This window comes from Delphinus delphis, chromosome 5, assembly GCF_949987515.2.
Source record: "Delphinus delphis chromosome 5, mDelDel1.2, whole genome shotgun sequence".
Taxonomy (NCBI): Eukaryota; Metazoa; Chordata; class Mammalia; order Artiodactyla; family Delphinidae; genus Delphinus; species Delphinus delphis.
Window position 1 is genome coordinate 86,677,126 of NC_082687.1, and position 26,608 is coordinate 86,703,733.

General features: G+C 37.3%; 1 protein-coding gene across 4 annotated transcripts in view; it reads right to left on the bottom strand.

The window, feature by feature from the left end:
* Positions 1 to 26,608, bottom strand: part of TBC1D19 (TBC1 domain family member 19) — a 156,701-nt gene that overhangs the window by 99,613 nt on the left and 30,480 nt on the right. For all 4 annotated transcript variants that reach the window (XM_060011772.1, XM_060011771.1, XM_060011770.1 and 1 more), the window contains exons 2-4: positions 25,255 to 25,327; positions 24,231 to 24,276; positions 7,757 to 7,832 (exon numbers count right to left, since the gene is read on the bottom strand). In XM_060011772.1, the coding sequence (XP_059867755.1) occupies positions 7,757 to 7,832; positions 24,231 to 24,276; positions 25,255 to 25,327 (195 nt within the window). The remainder of the gene's footprint in view (positions 1 to 7,756; positions 7,833 to 24,230; positions 24,277 to 25,254; positions 25,328 to 26,608) is intronic.

The window sequence follows — 26,608 nt, forward strand, 5'->3', positions numbered from 1 at the left end:
ACTGGATGTGGTCTGGCCCACCAGAAAGACAAGATAAACCCCCACTCACCAGAACACAGGCACCAGTCCCCTCCACCAGGAAGCCTACACAACCCACTGAACCAACCTCACCCACTGGGGGCAGACACCAAAAACAATGGGAATTACGAACCTGCAGCCTGCGAAAAAGAGACCCCCAAACACAGTATGTTAAACAAAATGAGAAGACAGAGAAATATGCAGCAAATGAAGGAGCAGGGAAAAAACCCACCAGACCAAACAAATGAAGAGGAAATAGGCAGTCTACCCGAAAAAGAATTCAGAATAATGATAGTAAGATGATCCAAAATCTTGGAAATCGAACGGAGAAAATACAAGAAACGTTTAACACGGAACAAGAAGAACTAAAGAGCAAACAAACAATGACGAACACCACAATAAATGAAATTAAAAATTCTCTAGGAGGAATCAATAGCTGAATAACTGAGGCAGAAGAACAGATAAGTGACCTGGAAGATAAAATAGTGGAACTAACTACCGCAGAGCAGAATAAAGAAAAAAAAAAATGAAAAGAATTGAGGACAGTCTCAGAGACCCCTGGGACAATATTACATGCACCAACATTCAAATTATAGGGGTCCCAGAAGAAGAAGAGTAAAAGAAAGGTTCTAAGAAAATATTTGAAGAGATTATAGTTGAAAACTTCCCTACCATAGTAAAGGAATTAGTCAGTAAAGTCCAGGAAGCGCATAGACTCCCATACAGGATAAATCCAAGGAGAAACACGCCAAGACACATATTAATCAAACTATCAAAAATTAAATACAAAGAAAAAATATTAAAAGCAGCAAGGGAAAAACAACAAATAACATACAAGGGAATCCCCATAAGGTTAACAGCTAACTTTTCAGCAGAAACTCTGCAAGCCAGAAGGGAGTGGCAGGACATATTTAAAGTGATGAAAGGGAAAAATCTACAACCAAGATTACTCTACCCAGCAAGGATCTCATTCAGATTCAACAGAGAAATTAAAACCTTTACAGGCAAGCAAAAGAGAATTCAGCACTACCAAACCAGAATTACAACAAATCCTAAAGGAACTTCTCTGGGCAGGGAACACAAGAGAAGGAAATGACCTACAAAAACAAACCCAAAACAATTGAGAAAATTGTTAATAGGAACATATATATTGATAATACCTTAAATGTAAATGGATTAAATGCTCCAACCAAAAGACATAGGCTGGCTGAATGGATACAAAAACATGACCTGTATATATGCTGTCTACAAGAGACCCACTTCAGACCTAGGGACACATACAGACTGAAAGTGAGGGGATGGAAAAAGATATTCCACACAAAAGGAAATCAAAAGAAAGCTGGAGTAGCAATTCTCATATCAGACAAAACAGACTTTAAAATAAAGACTGTTACAAGAGACCAAGAAGGACACTACATAACTATCAAGGGATCAATCCAAGAAGAAGACATAACAATTGTAAATACTTATGCACCCAACACAGGAGCACCTCAGTACATAAGGCAAATGCTAACAGCCATAAAAGGGGAAATTGACAGTAACTAAATCATAGTAGGGGACTTTCACACCTCACTTTTACCAATGGACAGATCATCCAAAATGAAAATAAATAAGGAAACACAAGCTTTACATGACACATTAAACAAGATGGACTAAACTGATATTTATAGGACACTCCATCCAAAAACAACAGAATACACATTCTTCTCAAGTGCTCATGGAACATTCCCCAGGATATATCATATCTTGGGTCACAAATCAAGCCTTGGTAAATTTAAGAAAATTGAAATCATATCAAGTATCTTTTCCGACCACAAGTCTATGAGACTAGATATCACTTACAGGAAAAAAGACAGTAAAAAATACAAACACATGGAGGCTAAACAATATGCTACTAAATAACCAAGAGATCACTGAAGAAATCAAAGAGGAAATCAAAAAATACCTAGAAACAAATGACAGTGAAAACATGACGACCCAAAACCAGTGAGATGCAGCAAAAGCAGTTCTAAGAGGGAGGTTTATAGCAATACAATCCTACCTCAAGAAAGAAGAAACATCTCAAATCAACAACCTAAATGTACACCTAAAGCAATTAGAGTAAGAAAAACAAGAAAACACCAAAGTTAGCAGAAGGAAAGAAATCATAAAGATCAGATCAGAAATAAATGAAAAAGAAACAAAGGAAATAGCACAGATTAATAAAACTAAAAGCTGGTTCTTTGAGAAGATAAACAAAATTGATAAACCATTAGCCAAACTCATCAAGAAAAAAAGGGAGAAGACTCAAATCAATAGAATTAGAAATGAAAAAGGAGAAGTAACAACTGACACTGCAGAAATACAAAGGATCATGAGAGATTACTACAAGCAACCATATGCCAATAAAATGGACAACTACAAGGAAATGGACAAATTCTTGGAAAGGTACAATTTTCCAAGACTGTACCAGCAAGAAATAGAAAATATAAACAGACCAATCACAAGTACTGAAATTGAAACTGTGATTAAAAATCTTCCAAGAACAAAAGCCAAGGACCAGATGGCTTCACAGGCAAATTCTATTATACATTTAGAGAAGAGCTAACACCTATCCTTCTCAAAGTCTTCCAAAATATAGCAGAGGGAAGAACACTCCCAAACTCATTCTACGAGGCCACAATCACCCTGATACCAAAACCAGTTAAAGATGTCACAATAAAAGAAAACTACAGGCCAATATCACTGATGAACATAGATGCAAAAAAACCTCAACAAAAAACTAGGAAACAAAATCCAACAGCACATTAAAAGGATCATACACCATGATGAAGTGGGGTTTATCCCAGGAATGCAAGGATTCTTCAATATACGCAAATCAATCAATGTGATACATCATATTAACAAACTGAAGGATAAAAAACATGATAATCTCAATAGATGCAGAAAAACCTTTCAACAAATTCAACACCCATTTATGATAAAAACTCTCCAGAAAGTAGGAATAGAGGGAACCTATCTCAAAATAATAAAGGCCATAAATGACAAACCCACAGCCAACATCATTCTCAATGGTGAAAAACTGAAACAATTTCCTCTAAAATCAGGAACAAGACAAAGTTGCCCACTCTCACCACCTTTATTCAACATAGTTTTGGAAGTTTTAGCCACAGCCATCAGAGAAGAAAAACAAATAAAAGGAATCCAAATCAGAAGAGAAGAAGTAAAGCTGTCACTGTTTGCAGATGACATGATACTATATAGAGAATCCTAAAGATGCTACCAGAAAACTATCAGAGCTACTCAATGAACATGGTAAAGTAGCAGGATACAAAATTAATGCACAGAAATCTCTTGCATTCCTATACACTAATGATGAAAAATCTGAAAGAGAAATTAAGGAAACGATCCCAGTTACCACTGCAACAAAAAGAATAAAATACCTAGGAATAAACCTACCTAAGGAGACAAAAGACCTGTATGCAGAAAACTATAAGACACTGATGCAAGAAATTAAAAATGATACCAACAGATGGAGAGATATACCATGTTCTTGGATTGGAAGAATCAACATTGTGAAAATGACTATACTACCCAAAGCAATCTACAGATTCAATGAAATCCCTATCAAACCACCAATGGCATTTTTCACAGAACTAGAACAAAAAAATTCACAATTTGTATGGAAACACAAAGACCCCGAATAGTCAAAGCAATCTTGAGAGTGAAAAACAGAGCTGGAGTAATCAGGCTCCCTGACATTGGACTATACTACAAAGCTATAGTAATCAAGAGAGCATGGTACTGGCACAAAAACAGAAATATAGATCAATGGAACAGGATAGAAAGCCCAGAGATAAACTCACGCACATATGGTCACCCTATCTTTGATACAGGAGGCGAGACTATACAATGGAGAAAAGACAGCATCTTCAATAAGTGGTGCTGGGAAAACTGGACAGGTACATATAAAAGAATGAAATTAGAACACTCCCTAACACCGTATACAAAAATAAATGCAAAATGGATTAAAGACCTAAATGTAAGGCCAGACACTATATAACTCTTAGAGGAAAACATAGGCATAACACTGTATGACATAAATCACAGCAAGATCCTTTTTGACCCACCTCCTAGAGAAATGGAAATAAAAATAAACAAATGGGACCTAATGAAACTTAAAAGCTGTTGCACAGCAAAGGAAACCATAAACAAGATGAAAACACAACCCTCAGAGTGGAAGAAAATATTTGCAAATGAAGCAACTGACAAAGGATTAATTTCCACAATATACAAGCAGCTCATGCAGCTTAATATCCAAAAAACAAACAACCCAGTCCAAAAATGAGGAGAGGACCTAAATGGACATTTCTCCAAAGAAGATATACAGATTGCCAACAAACACATGAAAGACTGCTCAACATCACTAATCATTAGAGAAATGCAAATCAAAAGCACAATGAGGTATCACCTCATAATGATCAGAATGGCCATCATCAAAAAATCTACAAACAATAAATGCTGGAGAGGGTGTGGAGAAAAGGGAACCCTCTTGCACTGTTGGTGGGAATGTAAATTGATACAGCCACTATGGAGAACAGTATGGAGGTTCCTTAAAAAACTAAAAACGGAACTACCATATGACCCAGCAATCCCACTACTGGGCATATACCCTGAGAAAACCATAGTTCGGAAAGAGTCACGTACCACAATGTTCACTGCAGCTCTACTTGCAATAGCCAGGACATGGAAGCAGCCTTTGTGTCCATCAACAGATGAATGGATTGAGAGGATGTGGCACATGTATACAATGGAATATTGCTCAGCCATAAAAAGAAATGAAATTGAGTTATTTGTAGTGAGGTGGATGGACCTAGAGTCTGTCATACAGAGTGAAATTAAGTCAAAGAGAAAAACAAATACCATATGCTAACACATATATATGGAATGTAAAAAAAAGAAAAAAAAAGGTTCTGATGACCTAGGGCCAGGACAGGAATAAAGAGGTAGACATAGAGAGTGGACCTGAGGCCATGGGGAGAGGGAAGGGTAAGCTGGGACAAAGAGAAAGAGTAGCACTGACACATATACACTACCAAATATAAAATAGATAGCTAGTGGGAAGCAGCTACATAGCACAGGGAGACTAGCTCAGTGCTTTGTGACCACCTAGAGGGGTGGGATAGGGAGGGTGGGAGGGAGATGCAAGAGGGAAGAGATATGGGAATATATGTATATGTATAGCTGATTCACTTTGTTATAAAGCAGAAACTAACACATCATTGTAAAGCAACTATACTCCAATAAAGATATTAAAAAAAAATTACTGCAACAAAAAAAATCTTCAGTCTTGCAGATTTAGAGACCCACATAAAAAGACTGTAAAAATGTCACTTCCCTTATTTTGATAAATAATAAACAATTCTTGAATTTCAAACAAACAGAGAAACAAAAAAGAATCAATTACAGTTGACCCTTGAACATCTTGGATGTTAGGGATGCCAACACTCCACACAGTGGAAAATTCGAGTATAACTTAACATTTGGCCCTCCGTTCCTGTGGTTCTGAATCTGCAAATTCAACCATCCCAGGTTAGTGTAGTACTGCAATATTTAGCATTGAAAAAAATCCACATATAAGTGGATTCATGCAGCTCAAACCCACGTTGTTCAAGAGTCAACTGACTTTCATCAAACATTTACCGAGAGTGTTCTGTGGGCTAGGCACTATGCTTAGATGCTCAGGATTAAAAGCACAGTCCCTGCTCTTAAAGGGACTAATTTAGTGCAGGAATCTGCAAACTTTCTATAAAAAGGCAGACAGTAAAAAATTTAAGCTTTCCAGGTCATAACATCTCTAAAGCAACTATTTAACTCTGACATAGTAGTGCAAAAGCAGACATAGCCAATATGTAAATAAAGGAGCATGACTATTTTCCAATAAAACATATTTTATTAATTCCTATAAGTTTCATGGGTCACAAAATATTATTCTTCTTTTGATTTTTCAACCAGTTGAAAATGTTAAAAAAAATAATAAAATTCCTAGCTTGCTACCCATACAAAAACGGGTGGCAGGGCAGATCTGGCCCATGCGCTGTAGCGTGCCAACTCTGGATCTAGCAGGTAAGCCTGGAGAGGAAAGAGAGGAGTACCATACTCCTTGTGTGTATATACACAATACATATATTTACCATTCATATATAGTCTCAGCAACTAGCAGTAGGCTTTAAGAACAGACCTGTTTTTTATCTCTGTATCTCTTCAGTCTTAATAGGAAACCAACTTTTGTGCTTTGTTTTTTATACTTATGCTAAAACTGATACTTTCTCTAAAACTTCCAGAAATTTTCAAATTTTGCCAAAAAATACTTAGACCTAAGCATTTAGTTTTATTTTCTTGAGTTTATATCTTTACAACAAAAGACCAATTATTTCATACGTGTATCACGTGATGATTATGATTTATGACACATCAATAATAAATACTGTCTGATTGCTAGCCCTAAAGTACCACCTAGAGATAGAAACATATTACATATTTCCTCAAATATCTCCATGTTTTTTGTTTATATTGCTTCCTTTCACCCTCTAATTTTGAGGGTTTTTAAAATGAATATAAAAGCAGAAAAAGAAAAACCTGCCTAACATCTACCACTGTGGAGCATGGTAACTCAAAGCAAGCAGAACACTTCTCAGGAGAAGCAGAACTATGATAACTGTTGAAGCTGGTGACGGGTTCACTGGAGTTCTTTAGGGTGTATCTGAAAATTTTCATAATAATTTCTGAGACTATAGAGAAAGAAGGTTGACTTATGAGGTTCCTTAAATGCCTCAGCAGTGTTAGATAGAGAGTCCCCAGCACTGTGAGGAAGGCTCATGAATAGTGCCACCTCACAGGCAGGTAGACCACACAGGGCCAAGGCAAAGGCCAGCTAAAAGAATTAGGGGCATGTGACAGAACTTGTTAAGTTTCTACTTTAACAGCTTTTTACAGTTTTTCTGTTAAAGTTATTTTATTTTACGCTTTTAAAGTGACTTTTAGTTGTTTTCAGTGCATTTTATTTTTTTTTTATTTTTTATTTATTTATTTTTTGGTACGTGGGCTTCTCACTGTTGTGGCCTCTCCCGTCGCGGAGCGCAGGCTCCGGACGCGCAGGCTCAGCGGCCATGGCTCACGGGCCCAGCCGCTCCGCGGCACGTGGGATCCCCCCAGACCGGGGCACGAACCCGTGTCCCCTGCATCGGCAGGCGGACTCTCAACCACTGCGCCACCAGGGAAGCCCTTCAGTGCATTTTAGATACAAGGTTCATTTAGGTTGTGTAACAGAATACAATTAGTATGTATAACCTGCTGTGAAAACAAATGTTTCAAATATAGTATCAGTAACACTGGTGTCAAAAGCTAAAATTTTAAGGGAAGAGTGAGTCAGTTCATTCCCATTTCATTCCTTTAATATCACACAACATTAGGAACAAATTGTTTCATAATATTTACTTTTATGATATTTTAAATTTTAGGCCAGTATAGTACATGATTTTTTTTCCTTCTACTCAACATTTTCAAGATTACTATAGTTAAGTAAGTGCAATCCTTGGTTACTGAAAATAAAAAGTATGCAAATAGTATTCACCTCACTTTAATGGTCTTTACCCAGTCTTTCATATAATAAATATAGTCCTAATATTAATAAGGATCTTTCACTCTGCATTATATAACTTGGTATGGAAAAATAAAATTAAAATGAACAGTAGCCAACCTGTGCTTTCCTCATGTATACCAAAGGTTCTTTAAGATGTTCAGGAGGTGCAGCAGGATGACTGGGTAAAGGAAACCTGGGGACAAAAAGAGGAAGCTGAGTATTATACATTACTCTTTTTTAAAAAAAAATAAACAAAGAATGCATGTTTTTATTTATTCACTCAACAACCACAGACCTGAGAGCCTACTGCCATGTACTGGTTATATACAGGTAAACAGGCCCCTGCCCTCAAAAGGTTTACAAACCAAAAGCAAGCAAGAAAAACTACAAAAGCACCACAAAAGCATATATAGGGGGCAAAGAAGTCTGAGTTATGTATTTGATATAATTTTCCCTTATGCTAAGAATTGAAAAGTATATACATTACTCTTAATAATTAATCAGTTCGCCTGTTAGAAATTACTTACCTCTGTAGTCCATGATAGAAATGAAATAGATATTTGTTAGCAGTTCTATGTGCTTACACAAGGTACAACAACCTAATAAAACTTTAATTCTTATCCTACTAGCATAGTAGTTGTAAATTAATGATTTACTGACTTGTTAAAAGTTAAAGTGAATTCATAAACTTAGGTAAATTTAAAAATTATTTAGCTCTGTAAGTGCTCACATGAAAATTTTCACAACTGTTAATTTTAGTATGTAAGTACTATAACACTTAGAGAAATTTTTTTTAATTCTGAAGTCTAAAAAAGTCCATTAACTTACTAATATATCAACTTTTCTCATTTCTCCTAATTTCCTTTTCCATAGGATTGAAATGATAGTAAAAATACTATCTTTTGTAATAGCCATGTTTTAGTATTAATATATTACATACTACATTAATTCACAAATTTAGTAAAATTTTAATGTCTTGAAAATTATGTTTTCTATGTAATATTACATTTTATATTCAAAATGTATTGTTTTTTATTAAGAAAACAGATTTATTTATTCAACAAATATTTGAGCCATTCTAAGTACTAAGTATATGGTAGGATTAAGACAGTTATCTCCTGTTCTTATGTACCTAATATTCTAGTGAAGAAAGAGTCAATATTTATAAAAACAAACAAATAAATAAATCAATAGAATAATATAAAATAGTAATAAGTGCCATGAGAAAATGAGAGCAGGATAGAGTCAAAAGTGATTTGGAAGGGCAGGGAAGGTGTCTAGAAAAGCTAATATTTGAACCAAGACATGAGTGAAAAGGAGCCAACCATTCAAAGATCTGGGGGAAGAACATTCTAAGTAAAAGGACAGCAAGCACAAGACTCTGAGGTGGGAAAATATGGAATGTTTAAAAATCAGAAAAAGCCAGGATGGTTGAAATGTAATGACTGAGGCACAGAGTGATATAAAATCATAGAGAAGGCAATAGGAGAACACAACAATTTAACATTTACTCAGAGTTTTCAATCTCTTTCACAACATATAGCTCCCATTGAAATTAATCATATAACTTGTACCTACAGCAAAGCAACCACGTTCTAACAATCAAGAACCATACACTGAATTCTCAAGAAATTCCTCATCCAAAGGGGGACATCCAAAGGGGGACACCAGACAGTTTCACTAACTGATTATTTCTGGCTAATTGTTTTTTTCTACTAAAATCTGCATTCCATGTACCTAAACAAATCACCTTTTCCCACTCACAAGCGAAAAAAAATTTGATAATCTCTAGATATCTCAGTATTTCTTCTTATATGCAAGATAGTTTAAAAGCTATATATTTTATACCACTCACTACATCATTTGTAAAGAGACGTGATGTATAATTAAATATAACTCTTAAAAATTCTTCTATTTTAATGGTAATTATTTCTAAACTTAATAAAACTTAGAAATTTAGGATTGAAACTTGAGAGCACTTACTGATGAACTTAAGGGTTATTTAATGCTCAAAGAAATTTATCCATAAAAAAAGGTAAGAAGTGACAACCCCAAATCATTCATATTAAACCAAAATAAAGTTAGATATTTATTCAATTGTAAATATTTAATGAGAACCTACTAAGTTCAAGGTAATAGAGATACAGCAGGGAACAAAACATGTTAAAATCTCTGTCCTTGGGACTTCCCTGGAGGTACAGTGAGGGCGCATGGGTTCGATCCCTCGTCGGGGAAGATCTCATATGCCACATCGCGCAGCCAAAACAATAAATAAAATGAAATAGAATAGAATACAAAAGAATAAAACAAAATAAAATAAAATCTCTGTCCTCACGTATTTTACATTTAGTAATACAAAGAGATGAGGGTCAGTAGGAACAATGCAGAAACCTCCGTATCACTCTTGACTCCTCCCTCTTCCTGTCTCCCTAAATCCCCATAAATGCCACTCATCTTCTCTACCCCACTGACAGTTTTAGGCAAACAACATTTCTCGCCTGCATTCATCTGACAGATTCATAAGCAGTCTCCCCTGCTTCCACACTATTTTCAACCTATTTGCCAATTTGCCTGGCGGTTAGTCAGGAGCAGTGTCTTCCTTATTCACCAGTGATTGTATTTCCAGTGCCTAGCATAAGGCCTGGCACATACTAGATATCCAGTACATTGTTGAATAAATAAAATGCAAATGTGGTTATGTCACTACTTTGCTTAAAAATCCTAAAATGGCACCCAAATGCTTTTAGGATCCAGTCTACAAATCCTTGAGTAAGAAGCACATCCTTGCCTACAGATCTAGCATAATTCTTTCCTATGCCCCTTTCCTCTCTACCACCCAACACTTGTTGCCATATAACTTTTGTTCCTCCAATATACTGCATTCTTTTCCACCTATAAACACCTTTGAACCTGTTGTTCCCTCATGCCTAAAGCAATTTTCTTCTCTACCCCTTCCCCTGACTAAATCCAGCTCAGCTTTTTGATCTCAGTCTGAATATTATTTCCTGTGATAAGTCATCACGACATCCCCAATGTGAGTTAAGCGCCTGCCCTATGTACTCCTTGTACTTATCCTGTTATAGTGCTTACTATATTGTACTATAATTGACTCTTTAAATTCTCTGTGCCCCACTGGGATGTAAGCCCCATAAAAAGCAAAGACTATCTGTCTAGCTTGTTCACTATCCCAGCACCTAGCTCTGTACGTAACACATAACAAGCACATAGTAATATTTAAAACTAAGAGGGCAGGGTGGAGTCAAGATGGCAGTGTGGGAAGACGCCAAGTTAACGTCTCCCCATAATTAGGTTCCCTGCCAGCTGCTGGTGGAGGACCCTAACGCCCAAGGAGATGGGAGGAACCCCCAAGTGAACTGGTAGGACGTGGGGGGACTGAGGGGGGAGGAAAAGTGGAGGCCAGACAGGATCAGCGCCCCTGAGGCTGGGGAGATCAGGAAAGGCACGTGGGAGGGGCCCTCAGGGAGGAGTGGAGGAAGAGCTGAGGGCATTTGCCCCACTGACTTGGGCACGGGGAGACTGCTGAGCTCCCAAGCCGGTCCCCTGCCCTCCAAGGGCCCCCACTCCCCATGGCCGCATTGGTCCTGGGGGCATAGGAAGGAGGCCGAGGGGATAAAAGGAGAGGCAGGCAGGAGGGCCCCTCTGAAACCAGAGGAACAGGAGAGGAGAGGAGGGCGTTTGCCTCACCCACTCGAGCCTAGAAATCCTGCTGGATTCCCAGGTGAGTTCCCCCACCCTCTGAGACCAGGGGTGGGGAGCATACCTGGGCCCCTTCTGTTCCGTTGAGCCTATGCCCCACCTCCCACAGCCCACAGGGCCTCTTCCAGCCCTGTGGGTCCTAAGCATAGGCCCTGCCCACTGCCCAAAACTTGCCCTTGCTTAGGTCCCGCCCTCCAGAGCCAAAGCCTTCCCCACCTGCCCCTTTTTTTTATCTCTTCCCTCCTCCTCTTTTTTACTATTGTGGTACTGTTGTACCTTCTGGTTGTTGATTCATCTATATTTTTATTTTTATATACTTTCTAATACATCTGTTAGTTTCCTAGTCTAATTTTTTTTTAACTTGGTTATTGTTCTCTCTCTCTTTTTTTTTTTTTTTTTTTTTTTTTGCCACACCACATGGCTTGCGGGATCTTGGTTCATGAGCCAGGGGTCGGGCCCAAGCTCCTGTGGTGGGTGCTCCGAGTCCAAACCACTGGACCAACAGAAAACCTCAGACCCCAGGGAATATTCATCACAGTGAGGTCTCACTGAGGTCCTCATCTCAGCACCAAACCCAGCTCTACCCAAAAGCGTACAAACTCCAGTGTTGGAAGCCTCAGGCCAAACAACCAGTAAGACAGAAACACAATGCCACTCAAAAAAAAAAAAAAAGAGACGGCCAAAAAATACGTGACTGATGAAGGAGCAAGGTAAAAACCTACAAGACCAAATAAATGAAGAGGAAATAGGCAATCTACCTGAAAAACAATTCAGAGAAAAAACAGTAAAGCTGAATCACACACAAGGTTGTCCACTCTCAACACTATTGTTCAACATAGTTTTGGAAGTTTTAGCCACAGCCATCAGAGAAGAAAAACAAATAAAAGGAAACCAAATTGGAAAAGAAGAAGTAAAGCCATCACTGTTTGCAAATGACATGATACTATACATAGGGAATACTAAAGATGCTATGAGAAAACTACTAGAATTAATCAATGAATTTGGTAAAGTAGCAGGATACAAAATTAATGCACAGAAATCTCTGGCATTCCTATACACTAAAGATGAAATATCTGAAAGAGAAATTAAGGAAACACTCCCATTTACCACTGCAACAAAAAGAATAAAACCTAGGAATAAACCTATCTAAGGAGACAAAAGATCTGTATGCAGAAAACTCTAAGACACTGAAGAAAGGAATTAAAGATGATACAAACAGAAGGAGAGATATACCATGTTCTTGGATTGGAAGAATCAACATTGTGAAAATGACTACACTACGCAAAGCAAACTACAGATTCAATGCAATCCCTATCAAACCACCAATGGCATTTTTCACAGAACTAGAACAAAAACTTTCATAATTTGTATGGAAACACAAAAGACCCTGAACAGCAAAGGCAATCTTGAGAAAGAAGAACGGAGCTGGAGGAAACAGGCTCCTGGACATCAGACTATACTACAAAGCTATAGTAATCAAGACAGTATGGTACTGGCACAAAAAACAGAAATATAGATCAATGGAACAGGATAGAAAGCCCAGAGATAAACCAACACACATATGGTCACCTTATTTTTGATAAAGGAGGCAAGAATATACAATGGAGAAAAGACAGCCTCTTCAGTAAGTGGTGCTGGGAAAACTGGACAGCTACTTGTAAAAGAATGAAATTAGAATACTCCCTAACACCATACACAAAAATAAACTCAAAATGGATTAAAGATCTAAATGTAAGACCAGACACTATCAAACTCTTAGAGAAAAAAATAGGCAGAACACTCTATGACATAAATCACAGCAAGATCCTTTTTGACCCACCTCCTAGAGAAATGGAACTAAAAACAAAAACAAATGAGACCTGGGCTTCCCTGGTGGCGCAGTGGTTGAGAGTCTGCCTGCTGATGCAGGGGACACAGGTTCGTGCCCCAGTCCGGGAAGATCCCACATGCCGCGGGGAAACTGGGCCTGTGAGCCATGGCTGCTGAGCCTGTGTTTCCGGAGCCTGTGCTCCATAACAGGAAAGGCCACAACAGTGAGAGGCCCGTGTACCGCAAAAAAAAACAAAAAAAAAAAAATGAGACCTAATGAAACTTAAAAGCTTTTGCACAGCAAAGGAAACCATAAACAAGATGAAAAGACAGCCCTCAGAATGGGAGAAAATATTTGCAAATGAAGCAACTGACAAAGAGTTAATCTCCAAATTTACATGCAGCTCAATATCAAAAAAGCAAACAACCCAATCCAAATATGGGCAAGAGACCTAAACAGACATTTCTCCAAAGAAGATATACAGATTGCCAACAAACACATGAAAGAATGCTCAACATCACTAATCATTAAAGAAATGCAAATCAAAACTACAATGAGGTATCACCTCACACCAGTCAGAATGGCCATGATCAAAAACTTTAGAAAGAATAATTGCTGGAAAGGGTGTGGAGAAAAGGGAACCCTCTTGCACTGTTGGTGGGAATGTAAATTGATACAGCCACTATGGAGAACAGTATGGAGGTTCCTTAAAAATCTAAAAGTAGAACTACCATAAGACCCAGCAATCCCACTACTGGGCATATACCCTGAGAAAACCATAGTTCGGAAAGACTCATGTACCATGATGTTCACTGAAGCTCTATTTGCAATATCCAGGACATGGAAGCAGCCTGGGTGTCCACTGACAGATGAATGGATGGAGAGGATGTGGCATATGTATACAATGGACCATTACTCAGCCATAAAGAGAAACGAAATTGAGTTATTTGTAGTGAGGTGGATGGACCTAGAGACCGTCATACAGAGTTGAGTGGGTCGGGAAGAGAAAAAAAAATACCATATGCTTACACATATATATGTAATATAAAAACAAAACAAAACAAAAAAAATGGTTCTGAAGAACCTAGGGGTAGGACAGGAATAAAGGTAAAGACATAGAAAATAGACTTGAGGAGACACAGAGGGGGACATAGAGAATAGACTTGAGGAGACACAGAGGGGGAAGGGTAAGCTGGGACAAAGTGAGGGAGTTGCATGGACTTATAGATACTACCAAATGTAAAACAGATAGCTAGTGGGAAGCAGCTGCATAGCTCAGGGAGATCAGCTCAGTGCTCTGTGACCACCTAGAGGAGTGGGATAGGGAGGGTGGGAGGGAGATGCAAGAGAGAGGAGATATGGGGATATATGTATATGTATAGCCTATTCACTTTGCTATAAAGCAGAAACTAACACACCACTGTAAAGCAATTAAACTCCAATAAAGATGTTAAAAAAAATTTTTAATAAAATTTTTAAAAAATGAATCACAATCTCAGAAATAGAATGGAGGCACGGATTGACAAAATACAAAAAATGTTTAACAAAGATCTAGATGAAGTAAAGAACAAATAGAGATGAACAACACAATAACTAAAATGAAAAATACACTAGAATGAATCAATAACAAAATAACTGAGGCAGAAGAACGAATAAGTGAGCTGGAAGACAAAATGGTGAAAATAACTGCTGAGGAGCAGAATAAAGAAAAAAGAATGAAAAGAATTGAAGATAATCTCAGAGACCTCTGGGACAACACTAAACGCACCAACATTTGAATGTAGGGGTCCCAGAAGAAGAAGACAAAAAGAAAGGGACTGAGAAAATATTTGAAGAGATTATAGTCAAAAACTTCCCTAACGTGGGAAACGAAATAGTCACCCAAGTCCAGGAAGCACAGAGAGTCCCATTCAGGATAACCCCTAGGAAAAACACACCAAGACACATATTAATGAAACTAACAAAAATTAAATTCAAAGAAAAAATATTAAAAGCAGCAAGGGCAAAACAAAATATAACCTACAAAGGAATCGCCATAAGGTTATCAGCTGATTTTTCAGCAGAAACTCTGCAAGACAGAAGGGAGTGGCAGGATACACTTAAAGTGATGAAAGAGAAAAACCTACGACCAAGATTACTCTAGCCATCAAAGATCGTATTCAGATTGGATGGGGAAGTTAAAAGCTTTTCAGACAAGCAAAAGCTAAGAGAATTCAGCACCATCAAACCAACTTTACAACAAATGCTAAAGAAACTTCTCTAGGCGGGAAACACAAGAGAAGTAAAGACCCACAAAAACAAATCCTCCCCAAAATAACAAACAAACCCAAAACAATTAAGAAAATGGTAATAGGAACATACATATCGATAATAACCTTGAATGTAAATGGATTAAATGCTACAACCAAAAGACACAGACTGACTGAATGGATATGAAAACAAGACCCATATATATGCTGCCTACAAGAGACCCACTTCAGATCTAGGGACACATACAGAGTGAAAGTGAAGGGATGGAAAAAGATATTCCATGAAAATGGAAATCAAAAGAAAGCTGGAGTAGCAATACTCATATCAGATAAAGTAGACTTTAAAGTAAAGATTGTTACAAGAGATAAGGAGGGACACTACATAATGATCCAAGGATCAATCCAAGAAGAAGATATAACAATTATAAATGTTTATGCACCCAATAAACATTGAGGAGCACCTCAATACATAAGGCAAATGCTAACAACCATGAAAGGAGAAATCGGCAGTAACACAATAATAGCAGGGGACTTTAACATCCCACTTACACCAACGGACAGATCACCCAAACAGAAAATAAATAAGGAAACACAAGCTTTAAATGACACAATAGACCACACAGATTTAATTGATATTTATAGACCATTCCACCCAAAAGTGGCAGAATACATTTTCTTCTCAAGTGCACATGGAACATTCTCCAGGATAGATCACATCTTGGGTCACAAATCAAACCTTGGAAAATTTAAGGAAATTGAAATCGTATCCAGCATCTTTTCTGACCACAATGCTATGAGATTGGAAATCAATCACAGGGAAAAAAAACTGTAAAAAGCGCAAACACATGGAGGCTAAACAGTGCACTACTAAATAACCAAGAGATCACTGAAGAAATCAAAGAAGAAAATTTAAAATATATACAAACAAATGACAATAAAAATACGATGACCCAAAACCTATGGGACACAGCAAAAGCAGTTCTATGAGGGAAGTTTATAGCAATTCAATCTCACCTCAAGAAATAAGAAAAATCTCAAGTAAACAATCTAACCCTACACTTAAAACAACTAGAGAAAGAAGAACAAAGAAAACCCAAAGTCAGTAGAAGGAAAGAAATCATAAAGATCAGAGAAGAAATAAATGAAATAGAAACGAAGAAAACAATAGGAAAGATCAATAACACTAAAAGCTTGTTCTTTGAGAAGATAAAAATTGATAAACCCTTAGCCAGACTCATCAAGAATAAAAGGGCGAGGACGCAAATCAATAAAATTAGAAAGGAAAAAGGAGAAATCACAACTGACACGGCAGAAATACAAAGGATTGTAAGAGGCTACTACAAACAACTATATGCCAAAAACATGCACAAACACGAGGAAATGGACAAATTCTTGAAAAGGTACAATTTTCCATAACTGAACCAGGAAGAATTAGAAAATATATACATACCTATCACAAGTAAAGACATTGAAACTGTAATTAAAAATCTTCCAACAAACAAAAGTCCAGGACCAGAAGGCTTCACAGGCGAATTCTATCAAACATTTAGAGAAGAGCTAACACTGATCCTTCTCAAATTCTTCCAAAAAATTACAGAGGAAGGAACACTCCCAAGCTCATTTTACGAGGCCACCATCACCCTGATATCAAAACTAGAGAAAGATATCACAAAACAAGAAAATTACAGGCCAATATCACTGATGAACATGGACGCAAAAATCCGCAACAAAATACTAGCAAACAGAATCCAACAACACTTTAAACAGTTCATACACCATGATCAAGTGGGATTTATCCCAGGGATGCAAGGATTCTTCAGTATACGCAAATCAATCAATGCGATACACCACATTAACAAATTTAGGAATAAAAACCGTATGATCATCTCAATAGATGAAGAAAAAGCTTTTGACAAAATTCAACACCCATAAAAACTCTCCAGAAAATGAACACAGAGGGAACCTACCTCAACACAGTAAAGGCCATATATGACAAACCCACAGCCAACATCGTTCTCAATGGTGAAAACTGAAGCCATTTCTACTAAGATCAGGAACAAGACAAGGATGTCCACTCTCGCCACTCTTATTCAACATAGTTTTGGATTTCCTGGCCATGGCAACCAGAGAAAAAAAAGAAATAAAAGGAATACAAATTGGAAAAGAAGTAAAACTGTCACTCTTTGCAGGTGACATGACACAATCAGAGAAAATCCTAAGGATGCCACCAGAAAACTACTAGAACTAACCAATAAATTCGGTAAGGTTGCAGGATACAAAATTAATGCACAGAAATCACTTGCATTACTATACACCAACGATGAAAAATCAGAACAAGAAATTAAGGAAACAATCCCATTTACCATCGCAGCACAAAGAATAAAATACCTAGGAATAAACCTACCTAAGGAGGCAACAGGCCTGTACTCAGAAAACTATAAAACACTGATGAAAGAAATCAAAGATGACATAAACAGATGGAGAAATATACTATGCTCTTGGATTGGAAGAACCAATATTCTGAAAATGACTATACTTACCCAAAGCAATCTACAGATTCAATGCAATCCCTATCAAACTACCAATGGCATTCTTCACAGAATTAGAACAAAAAATTTTACAATTCATATGGAAACACAAAAGACCCCGAAGAGCCAAAGCAATCTTGAAAAAGAAAAACAGAGTTGGAGGAATCAGGCTCCCTGACTTTAAACAATACCACAAAGCTACAGTAGTCAGGACAGTATGGTACTGAAACAAAAACAGAAATATAGATTAATGGTACAGGATAGAATGCCCAGAGATAAACCCACGCACATATGGTCACCTAATTTACGAGAAAGAGGCAAGAACATACAATGGAGAAAAGACAGCCACTTCAATAAGTGGTGCTGGGAAAACTGGACGGCTACACATAAAGAATGATATTAGAACACTACCTAACACCATACACAAAAATAAACTCATAATGGATTAAAGATCTAAATTTAAGACCAGACACTATAAAACTCTTAGAGGAAAACATAGGAAAAACACACTTTGACATAAACCACAACAAGATCTTTTTTGACCCATCTCCTAGAATAACAGAAAAACAGAAATAAACAAATGGAACTTAACTGAACTTAAAATCTTTTGCACGACAAAGGAAACCATAAGCAAGACAAAAAGACAACCCTCAGAATGGGAGAAAATAGTTGCAAATTAAACAACAGACCAAGGATTAATCTACAAAATATACAAACAGCTCATGGAGCTCAATGTCAAAAAAACAAAGATTCCAATTAAAAAATGGGCGGAAGACCTAACTAGACTCACCAAGGAAGACATACAGATGGCCAAGAGGCACATGAAAAGATGCTCAACATCATTAATTATTAGAGAAATGCAAATCAAAAGCACAATGAGGTATCACTTCATAATGGTCAGAATGGCCATCATCAAAAAATCTAAAAACAATAAATGCTGGAAGGGTTGTGGTGAAAAGAGAACCCTCTTGCACTGTTGGTGGGAATATAAATTGTTACAACCACTATGGAAAACAGTATGGAGGTTCCTTAAAAAACCTAAAACAGAACTACCATATGACCCAGCAATCCCACTATTGGGCATATACCCTGAGAAAACCATAGTTCAGAAAGAGTCATGTACCACAGTGTTCATTGCAGCTCTATTTGCAATATCCAGGACACGGAAACAGCCTTTGTGTCCATCGACAGATGAATGGATGGAGAGGATGTGGCACATGTATACAATGGAATATTACTCAGCCATAAAAAGAAATGAAATTGAGTTATTTGTAGTGAGGTGGATGGACCTAGAGACCGTCATACAGAGTGAAGTAAGTCAGAAAGAGAAAAACAAATACCGTGTGCTAACACATATGTATGGAATCTAAAAAAAAAAAAAATGGTACTGATGAACCCAGTTGCAGGGCAGGAATAAAGAAGTAGACATAGAAAATGGACTTGAGGACACGGGGTGGGAGGGGGAAGCTGTGGTGAAATGAGAGTAGCATCAACATATATACACCACCTAATGTAAAATAGTTAGCTAGTGGGAAGCAGCAGCGTAGCACAGGGAGATCAGCTCGGTGCTTTGCGATGACCTAGAGGGGTGGGATAGGGAGGGTGGGAGGGAGGCTCAAGAGGGAGAGGATATGCGGACATGTGTATGCATATGGCTGATTCACTTTGGTGTACAACAGAAACTAACACAGTATTGTGAAGCAATTATACTCCAATAAACATAAAAAACAAACAAACAACTAAGAGGGCAAAGAAGAGCTATGATTAGGACACTTTGGAGGTGTCCAGGTCTACCACCTGAGGACTCTTCCAGAGAACACCGTGAATGTCTATAAAGACTTACCCAATCTTGTGGTCTAGTGTAAGGTACTCATTATCTAAAATCTTTCCATTTTGGGCCCACTGTAGTTCAGCATTTATACCTCTCCAAGGTATGGTAGATACTTGCATATATCTACTATAGCAGTAGACTACAGTACATGTTTTTTTATAATATATACATATATAGAAGGTTTAAAAAGGTTTATATATTTCTTTAATTTATATTCCTTAAGGGAAAACAATAGGTCTTCTAATTCTTTATAAACTGCTCTACACAAAATACAGTAAAGAATAGGACACAAAGAAATCGGTACATTTTCTAAATCTTTACAGTAAGTTTAGGATTAACAGTTGTACTAAGTGTCCTCAATTCAACAAATATTTATTTGCGCCAGCATTGGTGGGTGGCTCAGTAACTACTTGCTGATTCAACGTCATTTATTTGATGCTATAGGAGATACTCAAAGAAATGTAAGACATAATTCTTGTTTCAGAACACTTTTAATCTAGGTAAGAAACAAGATGTAAATACAGTAAGTCCCCTACATACGAACGAGTTCTGTTCCGAGAGTGCGTTCGTAAGTCCAATTTGTTGGTAAGAACAACAAAGTTAGCCTAGCTACCCAACTAATACAATCAGCTATATAGTTCCAAACTGTAATAGGTTTATAATACTTTTCATACAAATAATACATAAAAAGCAAACACAAAAAGTAAAGAAAACATTTTTAATCTTAACAGTACAGCACCTTGAAAAGTACAGTAGTACAGTACAACAGCTGGCATACAGGGTCTGGCATCGAGTGAACAGGCAAGAAGAGTTACTGACTGGAGGAGGGAGAGGAGGTGGGAGATGGTAGAGCTGAAGGATTGTCAGCAATAGGAGATGGAGGGCAAGCTGCAATTTCACTCATGCCTGACACTGACGGCACAGGTTCTGGTTCCTTGCTGGATTCAGTTCTATCTACTCTCTTGAAAAACCGATCCAGTGATGTCTGGGTAGTAGCTCTTTTTTTCTCATCGAAGATGACACGGTAGCACTGGATTGCATTCTGAACGGCTGCTGCAACCTTCGTGTACCATTCTATGTTCGGGTCCTGTGCCTCACAAACTAACAGTGCCTCCTCAAATAAAGAAAATCCTCTTGCCGTTTCCTATGTCGTGAATCTCTTCGGCTTTTCAGTTATCTCTTCTTCCTCTTGTCTCTCTTCGTCCTTTCCCTGGGCCTCCAATTACATCAGGTCTTCATTAGAAAGCTCCTCTTGTTGCACAGCAAGGAGTTCAATGAAGTTGTCCTTTTGCAGATCTAGCTTGAAATAAAGATACTGTACTACTGTACTCTATACAGTATACAGTACTGTACAGTAAAGTACACAAAAGCACAACCAGTTGTAGAGGATGCATGCATGTGACAATGTATGCCAGACACGTGAACTAATTTATGTAATTGGACATGCGAAGGCACGTTCACATCTTTCAAAGTTCTCAGCCTGAAGGTTCATATGTAGGGGATTTACTGTATATGTGAAATGTAGTAAAATGTATGGCTTTAGAATCAGACAGCTAGAGGTGAAACCCTAGCACTGCCATTTACAAGCTATATGATCTTCAGCAAGTTACTTAAGTGGTCTAAGACTCATTTTTCTCTTCTGTAAAATGATGATAATTATAAATTCTACTTCATAGGGTGGTTATAAAGACTACCTAATACAAGGTAATACCTAAAAGTGCTTACCACAGTGCTGGACATAAAATAAGCATTCAATCAATGTAAATTATCATCAACATAATATTAAGTGGTTATTAACACAATAATAGTTAAACGAAGTAGGCAGTTTTGAAGTGGGAAGAACTAACCTGGGCTAGAGTTACAAGTTTCATGTAATAACAGAACACAGAAAATTTTCTGCTATATTTGTTAAATAAATATCTGACTAGGGCTTCCCTGGTGGCGCAGTGGTTGAGAGTCCGCCTGCCGATGCAGGGGACACGGGTTCGTGCCCCGGTCCGGGAAGATTCCCACATGCCGCGGAGCGGCTGGGCCCGTGAGCCATGGCCGCTGAGCCTGCGCGTCCGGAGCCTGTGCTCCACAACGGGAGAGGCCGCAGCGTTGAGAGGCCCGCGTACCACAAAAAAAAAAAAAAAAACTGACTAAAATATTTGGAATGTTTACCAAAATAAGTAAAATGACATGAGCAAATTCCATGTATGATCTGTAGAGCTCACATGTCCACACTTCTATTAGTAATGAGAGTATGGTTTTTTTTCAGTTCCAATTACTTAACAATAAATATTTCTACTTCACTTTTGCTTTCTTTACTTATCCATCGTGGTTTTTGCCAATGAAAAATGCAACAGAATGTGCTAAGTCCACTTTATTCTTCTGACTTATGTTAGGAAACACTTCTTCCCACTCCAGATGTGCCCTTCCACATGAAAAGAGCTCCCTCACCGTAACATTCTTGGCCTCTCTCCAGGGCTTTACTCACTACACCACAGAAGAGGTTTAATGCCTTCTCCAACTTTTAAATTTTGGAAGACTAAGCTGAACACACTCACCAACGCTATTTAACTAGAAGGTTAAGTCTATTTAAGCCTAGAGTTCAGTTAAACAGCTTATTTTGCTCTTGCACTAAGCTATGTCCTCCTACCCAGTCTTTACCAAAAATAAAAGTATAATTTTGATCCCCCATTTGCCTTTATATTTTATTTTATTTTCTCAATTTGTTCAGAACCCAAGTGAGGAAAGAGGTAGTATTATTGGGCTCCTTCAAATATCTCAACAAGTTATTCAAAATAAAATATTTATTTAACGTCTATTATGTAGGATATCAAAGATATGACAATGAATGAAATGCTGTCCCTGCCAGCAAGTAAAAAGGCACTCTGTCTCATAGAACAATTTTCAGGAATGCATTATGCCACAAAAATAGCAATCATCAGTAATATCTCCGCAGATGAAAATCTAATATTTGGAATTATACACAGCAGATGCTTTTATTCTGCCCATATCAGAGACAAAGACACTGAAGTTACAAGCTTTAACAGGCAGAGAGACAAATCAGCATGTCCATATTAGTCTAATCAACCCGTGGTATTTCTACTACATTTGGGGAATTTTGAAACCTTACTTGTCATGATAAATGTCTTTTCCTTTGGTGACTAGAACCAAAGGCATGATCACAATCAACTTTAGTTAATAGATAGCATTTTATATGTGATGTTATTTAAGAGGTCAAAAACCAACTCAGAAGATAGCAATAACCGAAGAAGCAAATACTAATTTTAAAAATGTGTGTCAGGCTTCCCTGGTGGCGCAGTGGTTGAGAATATGCCTGCCAATGCAGGGGACACGGGTTCAAGCCCTGGTCCAGGAAGATCCCACATGCCGTGGAGCAACTAAGCCCGTGCACCACAGCTACTGAGCCTGCGCCCTAGAGCCCGTGAACCACAACTACTGAGCCCATGTGCTGCAACTACTGAAGCCCGCGCACCTAGAGCCCGTGCTCTGCGACAAGAGAAGCCACTGCAATGAGAAGTCTGTTCACCACAACCAAGAGTAGCCCCCCAATCACCACAACTAGAGAAAGCCCGCGCGCAGCAACAAAGACCCAACGCAGCCAAAAATAAAATAGTAAATAAATTTAAAAAACAAAAACGTGTCTAAGCACAAATCCACAAGCATTCATCTGAGTCTCTTTGTTTTACAGACAATTCTGGTAAACTGGGTTATCTCATTTCCCAGTTAACAGCAGATTAGAAGGAGCAAATTGGAAATGGGAGTGTGAGAAACTAGAGAATGCTAGAGACACATTGATAGCAGGAAAAGAAAAGAAAAAAAGACTTAAGAACTCTGTTAGATTATAAACTCCATGAAGGCAGAAATTGTGTTCATTGTTCTATGCTATATTCCCAGTGCCTGGCATAGTGCTAGAAATAAATAACTGATGAATAATGGAACATTAAATAAACTACAAAAGCTAACATTTGGGATCTATATTTTTTGTAATGACAAATAGTTCTGTACACTTCAGCAGACTCTGAGAACAAATCCAGATAAATAAACACATTAATGTTCTTAATAATGACACCAATTTTTTAAAAAAAGAGTTAATTGTGTTTAAAATGATCAGTTTACAAAGACAGAAGGATAAGATCCAAAATGGCAACAATAAAAAGAACATTGGTAAGCTTAAATTATCCAAAATATTAACTTATGAGAAATATCATATTTCCTAATTACACTGGATAAATGAATTAGTATAAAAATGTTGGCAATAAAAAACCCCACCTATTAATTCTCAGGCAAGACTGTAATTTTTAATAGTATTAACTTACTTGAAATGCCATTTAAATACTAATGAGAAATAATAACACTGAGTACACATAGCAATACTATATTCGTTACTTACAAAGCAAATACAGCTAAACATAAGAGTATCTCAAAATAGGTAGGAAAAACTCACACACTCAGTTCACTGTACACAGCATTCTGAAGTTTCTTCTCCCAACCTATTAAAAAAAAGGAGTAAAACATACAAACATATTAGTTTTAAAAATAAACATACATCATAATTAAATTTATCTCACAAAAACTTTAACATTACATTCATTGGTGAAAGAACTTTATCAACTTCCAGTTGCTGTGTAAAGTGTTATACTAAGGAATTATTTCTTATATATTTACCAATATCCCTTGGCTAACACTAAGTAGCAAAGTCATCAACATGATTTATTCTTATAAAACTATGGCACCATTTTCTTAAGATGAGAAGAATATTTCCTTCTTCCACTGTTAAGGTACTCAATGAATGCCAAAATCTTGGGCCATCGCACTACCAGAGCTATGAGAAATGTGCCAAGGGAAGGGCAAGAAACAGCCAGGCACTTGACAAAGATTACAAGTAATTCGTGACAATTAACTAGTCATTAAACTCCTAAACAAGAGAAGTAGATTATTATGAGGCACCATCAGTCAGATCAGTTCGCTTGGCTGCTAACTACTTGAACTTATACGGGCAAGTAAACCACTTAATATCTCAGTTCCCAGGGCAAGGGCTGCTAAACTGCTTGCTCTAAAAAAGTTGGGATTTTCTTCTGTTTTCTTTGAAAGGGTAGAAAAGAGGAGAGAAAAGAAACATGGGAGAGAAAAGAAGCAGAGAAGGAAAAAAGCCACAAATGAAAGGTAAAAGTCAAGTTACTTAGCTATGGAGATTCTTAATACATTCAGGATGTATTTTGACCAGGAAGGTAAACAGTATTTAAAACTGATTAATGTAAAGCAGTCATTCCCACAGTGTTCCTGAATTTTTGCAGCATTTCTGCAGAAATATCTGAAAGTTCTAATTCTCCCCAAATAGAAACCTATCCCGTGACTGTTACACAATTTTGGCTGAGTAATTGGCTGTGGATACAGTGTTCCCTCAGAATAAAGTATTTCCTTATTTTGCCTTAAAGAATCCGAGAAGGAAAAAAAAGCAACTTACAAACCTGATATTTTAAAGAATTCCTTAATATCTTCTTTTAGTGATTCAAGTTTAATCTCAGGTCTCTGAAGACTGGCCTAATTTTAGAAAGAAGAAAGGAAAAGACAGAGGTCAAAAGTAAGTCATTTGGGATGATATTTAATGCTAATGAAAGTTTTAAAAAGGAATGTCCAAATGTGCACACTATTTAAAAACTCCATTTTGAGGTCAGAGCATCGGAGTATCTGGAATAGCTCATAAGAGAGAAGACTTTTTCACCCATTCTTGAAATAGAGGACCTGTGATAATATACTATAGACTACTTAAAATATTAAATCTTGTAGCTTATGAATAGTTAACATCTTCACCTAAGCATTTTATTTTTATGAACATTTAACATCTATTTTTCTAATAGGAAAAATACTCAGATTTTATAAATTCATTCTCTTAATATTATACTTAGCATATATAGCACCTGGATTCACCTAATAACCAAAAACTCTGTTGCATCCATATAACTGGAGCTTTGAACAGTGTCATCTTTGGATCGCTGCTCTGTAAACCTGCATTTGTTGTACATATTTATGGAAAATACATAAAACTACTCACTCACAAATGCTTATTAGTGTCTCTTTCATCTTCAATTGCATGATTTCTATTCTACTGGTTTTTCACACTGTAATTTTTACCAAAAATACTAATTTCTCCAACTTATAATGGCTTCAGTTACCTTTGAAGTGTTCATCTTTCATCACCTAGCTCTCTCTATCAAATTCTAGAAGCATATTTTTTAAGAAGGTTTTTCTATTAGGGTATCTCATAAGCATTTTAAATCTAAGAAATCAAAAACTGATCTTATCTTCCACTTACTACCTTTCTCCTCTTCTATTTTTAATCCTCATCCATGAAATTACCATTCACCAAATCTTCCAACTCAGAAACTTTCGTTATTCTCAATTCTACTCTAATTCTTCTACGATTCAACCCCTTTCTGGGAAGACGGCATTGGTGGCAGTGCGATTTTTTTTTTTAATCTTCCTGATCTCCACATAAAAACAGACGAAGCAACTAGAGAGCAAAACCAAAATTCCATGGAAAACATTTACAACCAAACTTGGTGATAAGATATTCCTCATAAACCTAAAATATAAGCAGTTGTGGACAAACCAACAGCCACATAACCTGTATGGTATTAGCATCTACACAGGAAAAAGCAGAGGAGTATCTGATAGATATGAAAAGAGGAGAACCCCGAAATAGCCAGCAAGTGTTCACTGGAACATATGATGAGCTAATTTTAGAACAGGAGCTGACAATGGGAGGGGTTTTGTCTAATCCAATATAGCAGATGAGATCTGAAGACACTGGCGCAGCCTAGC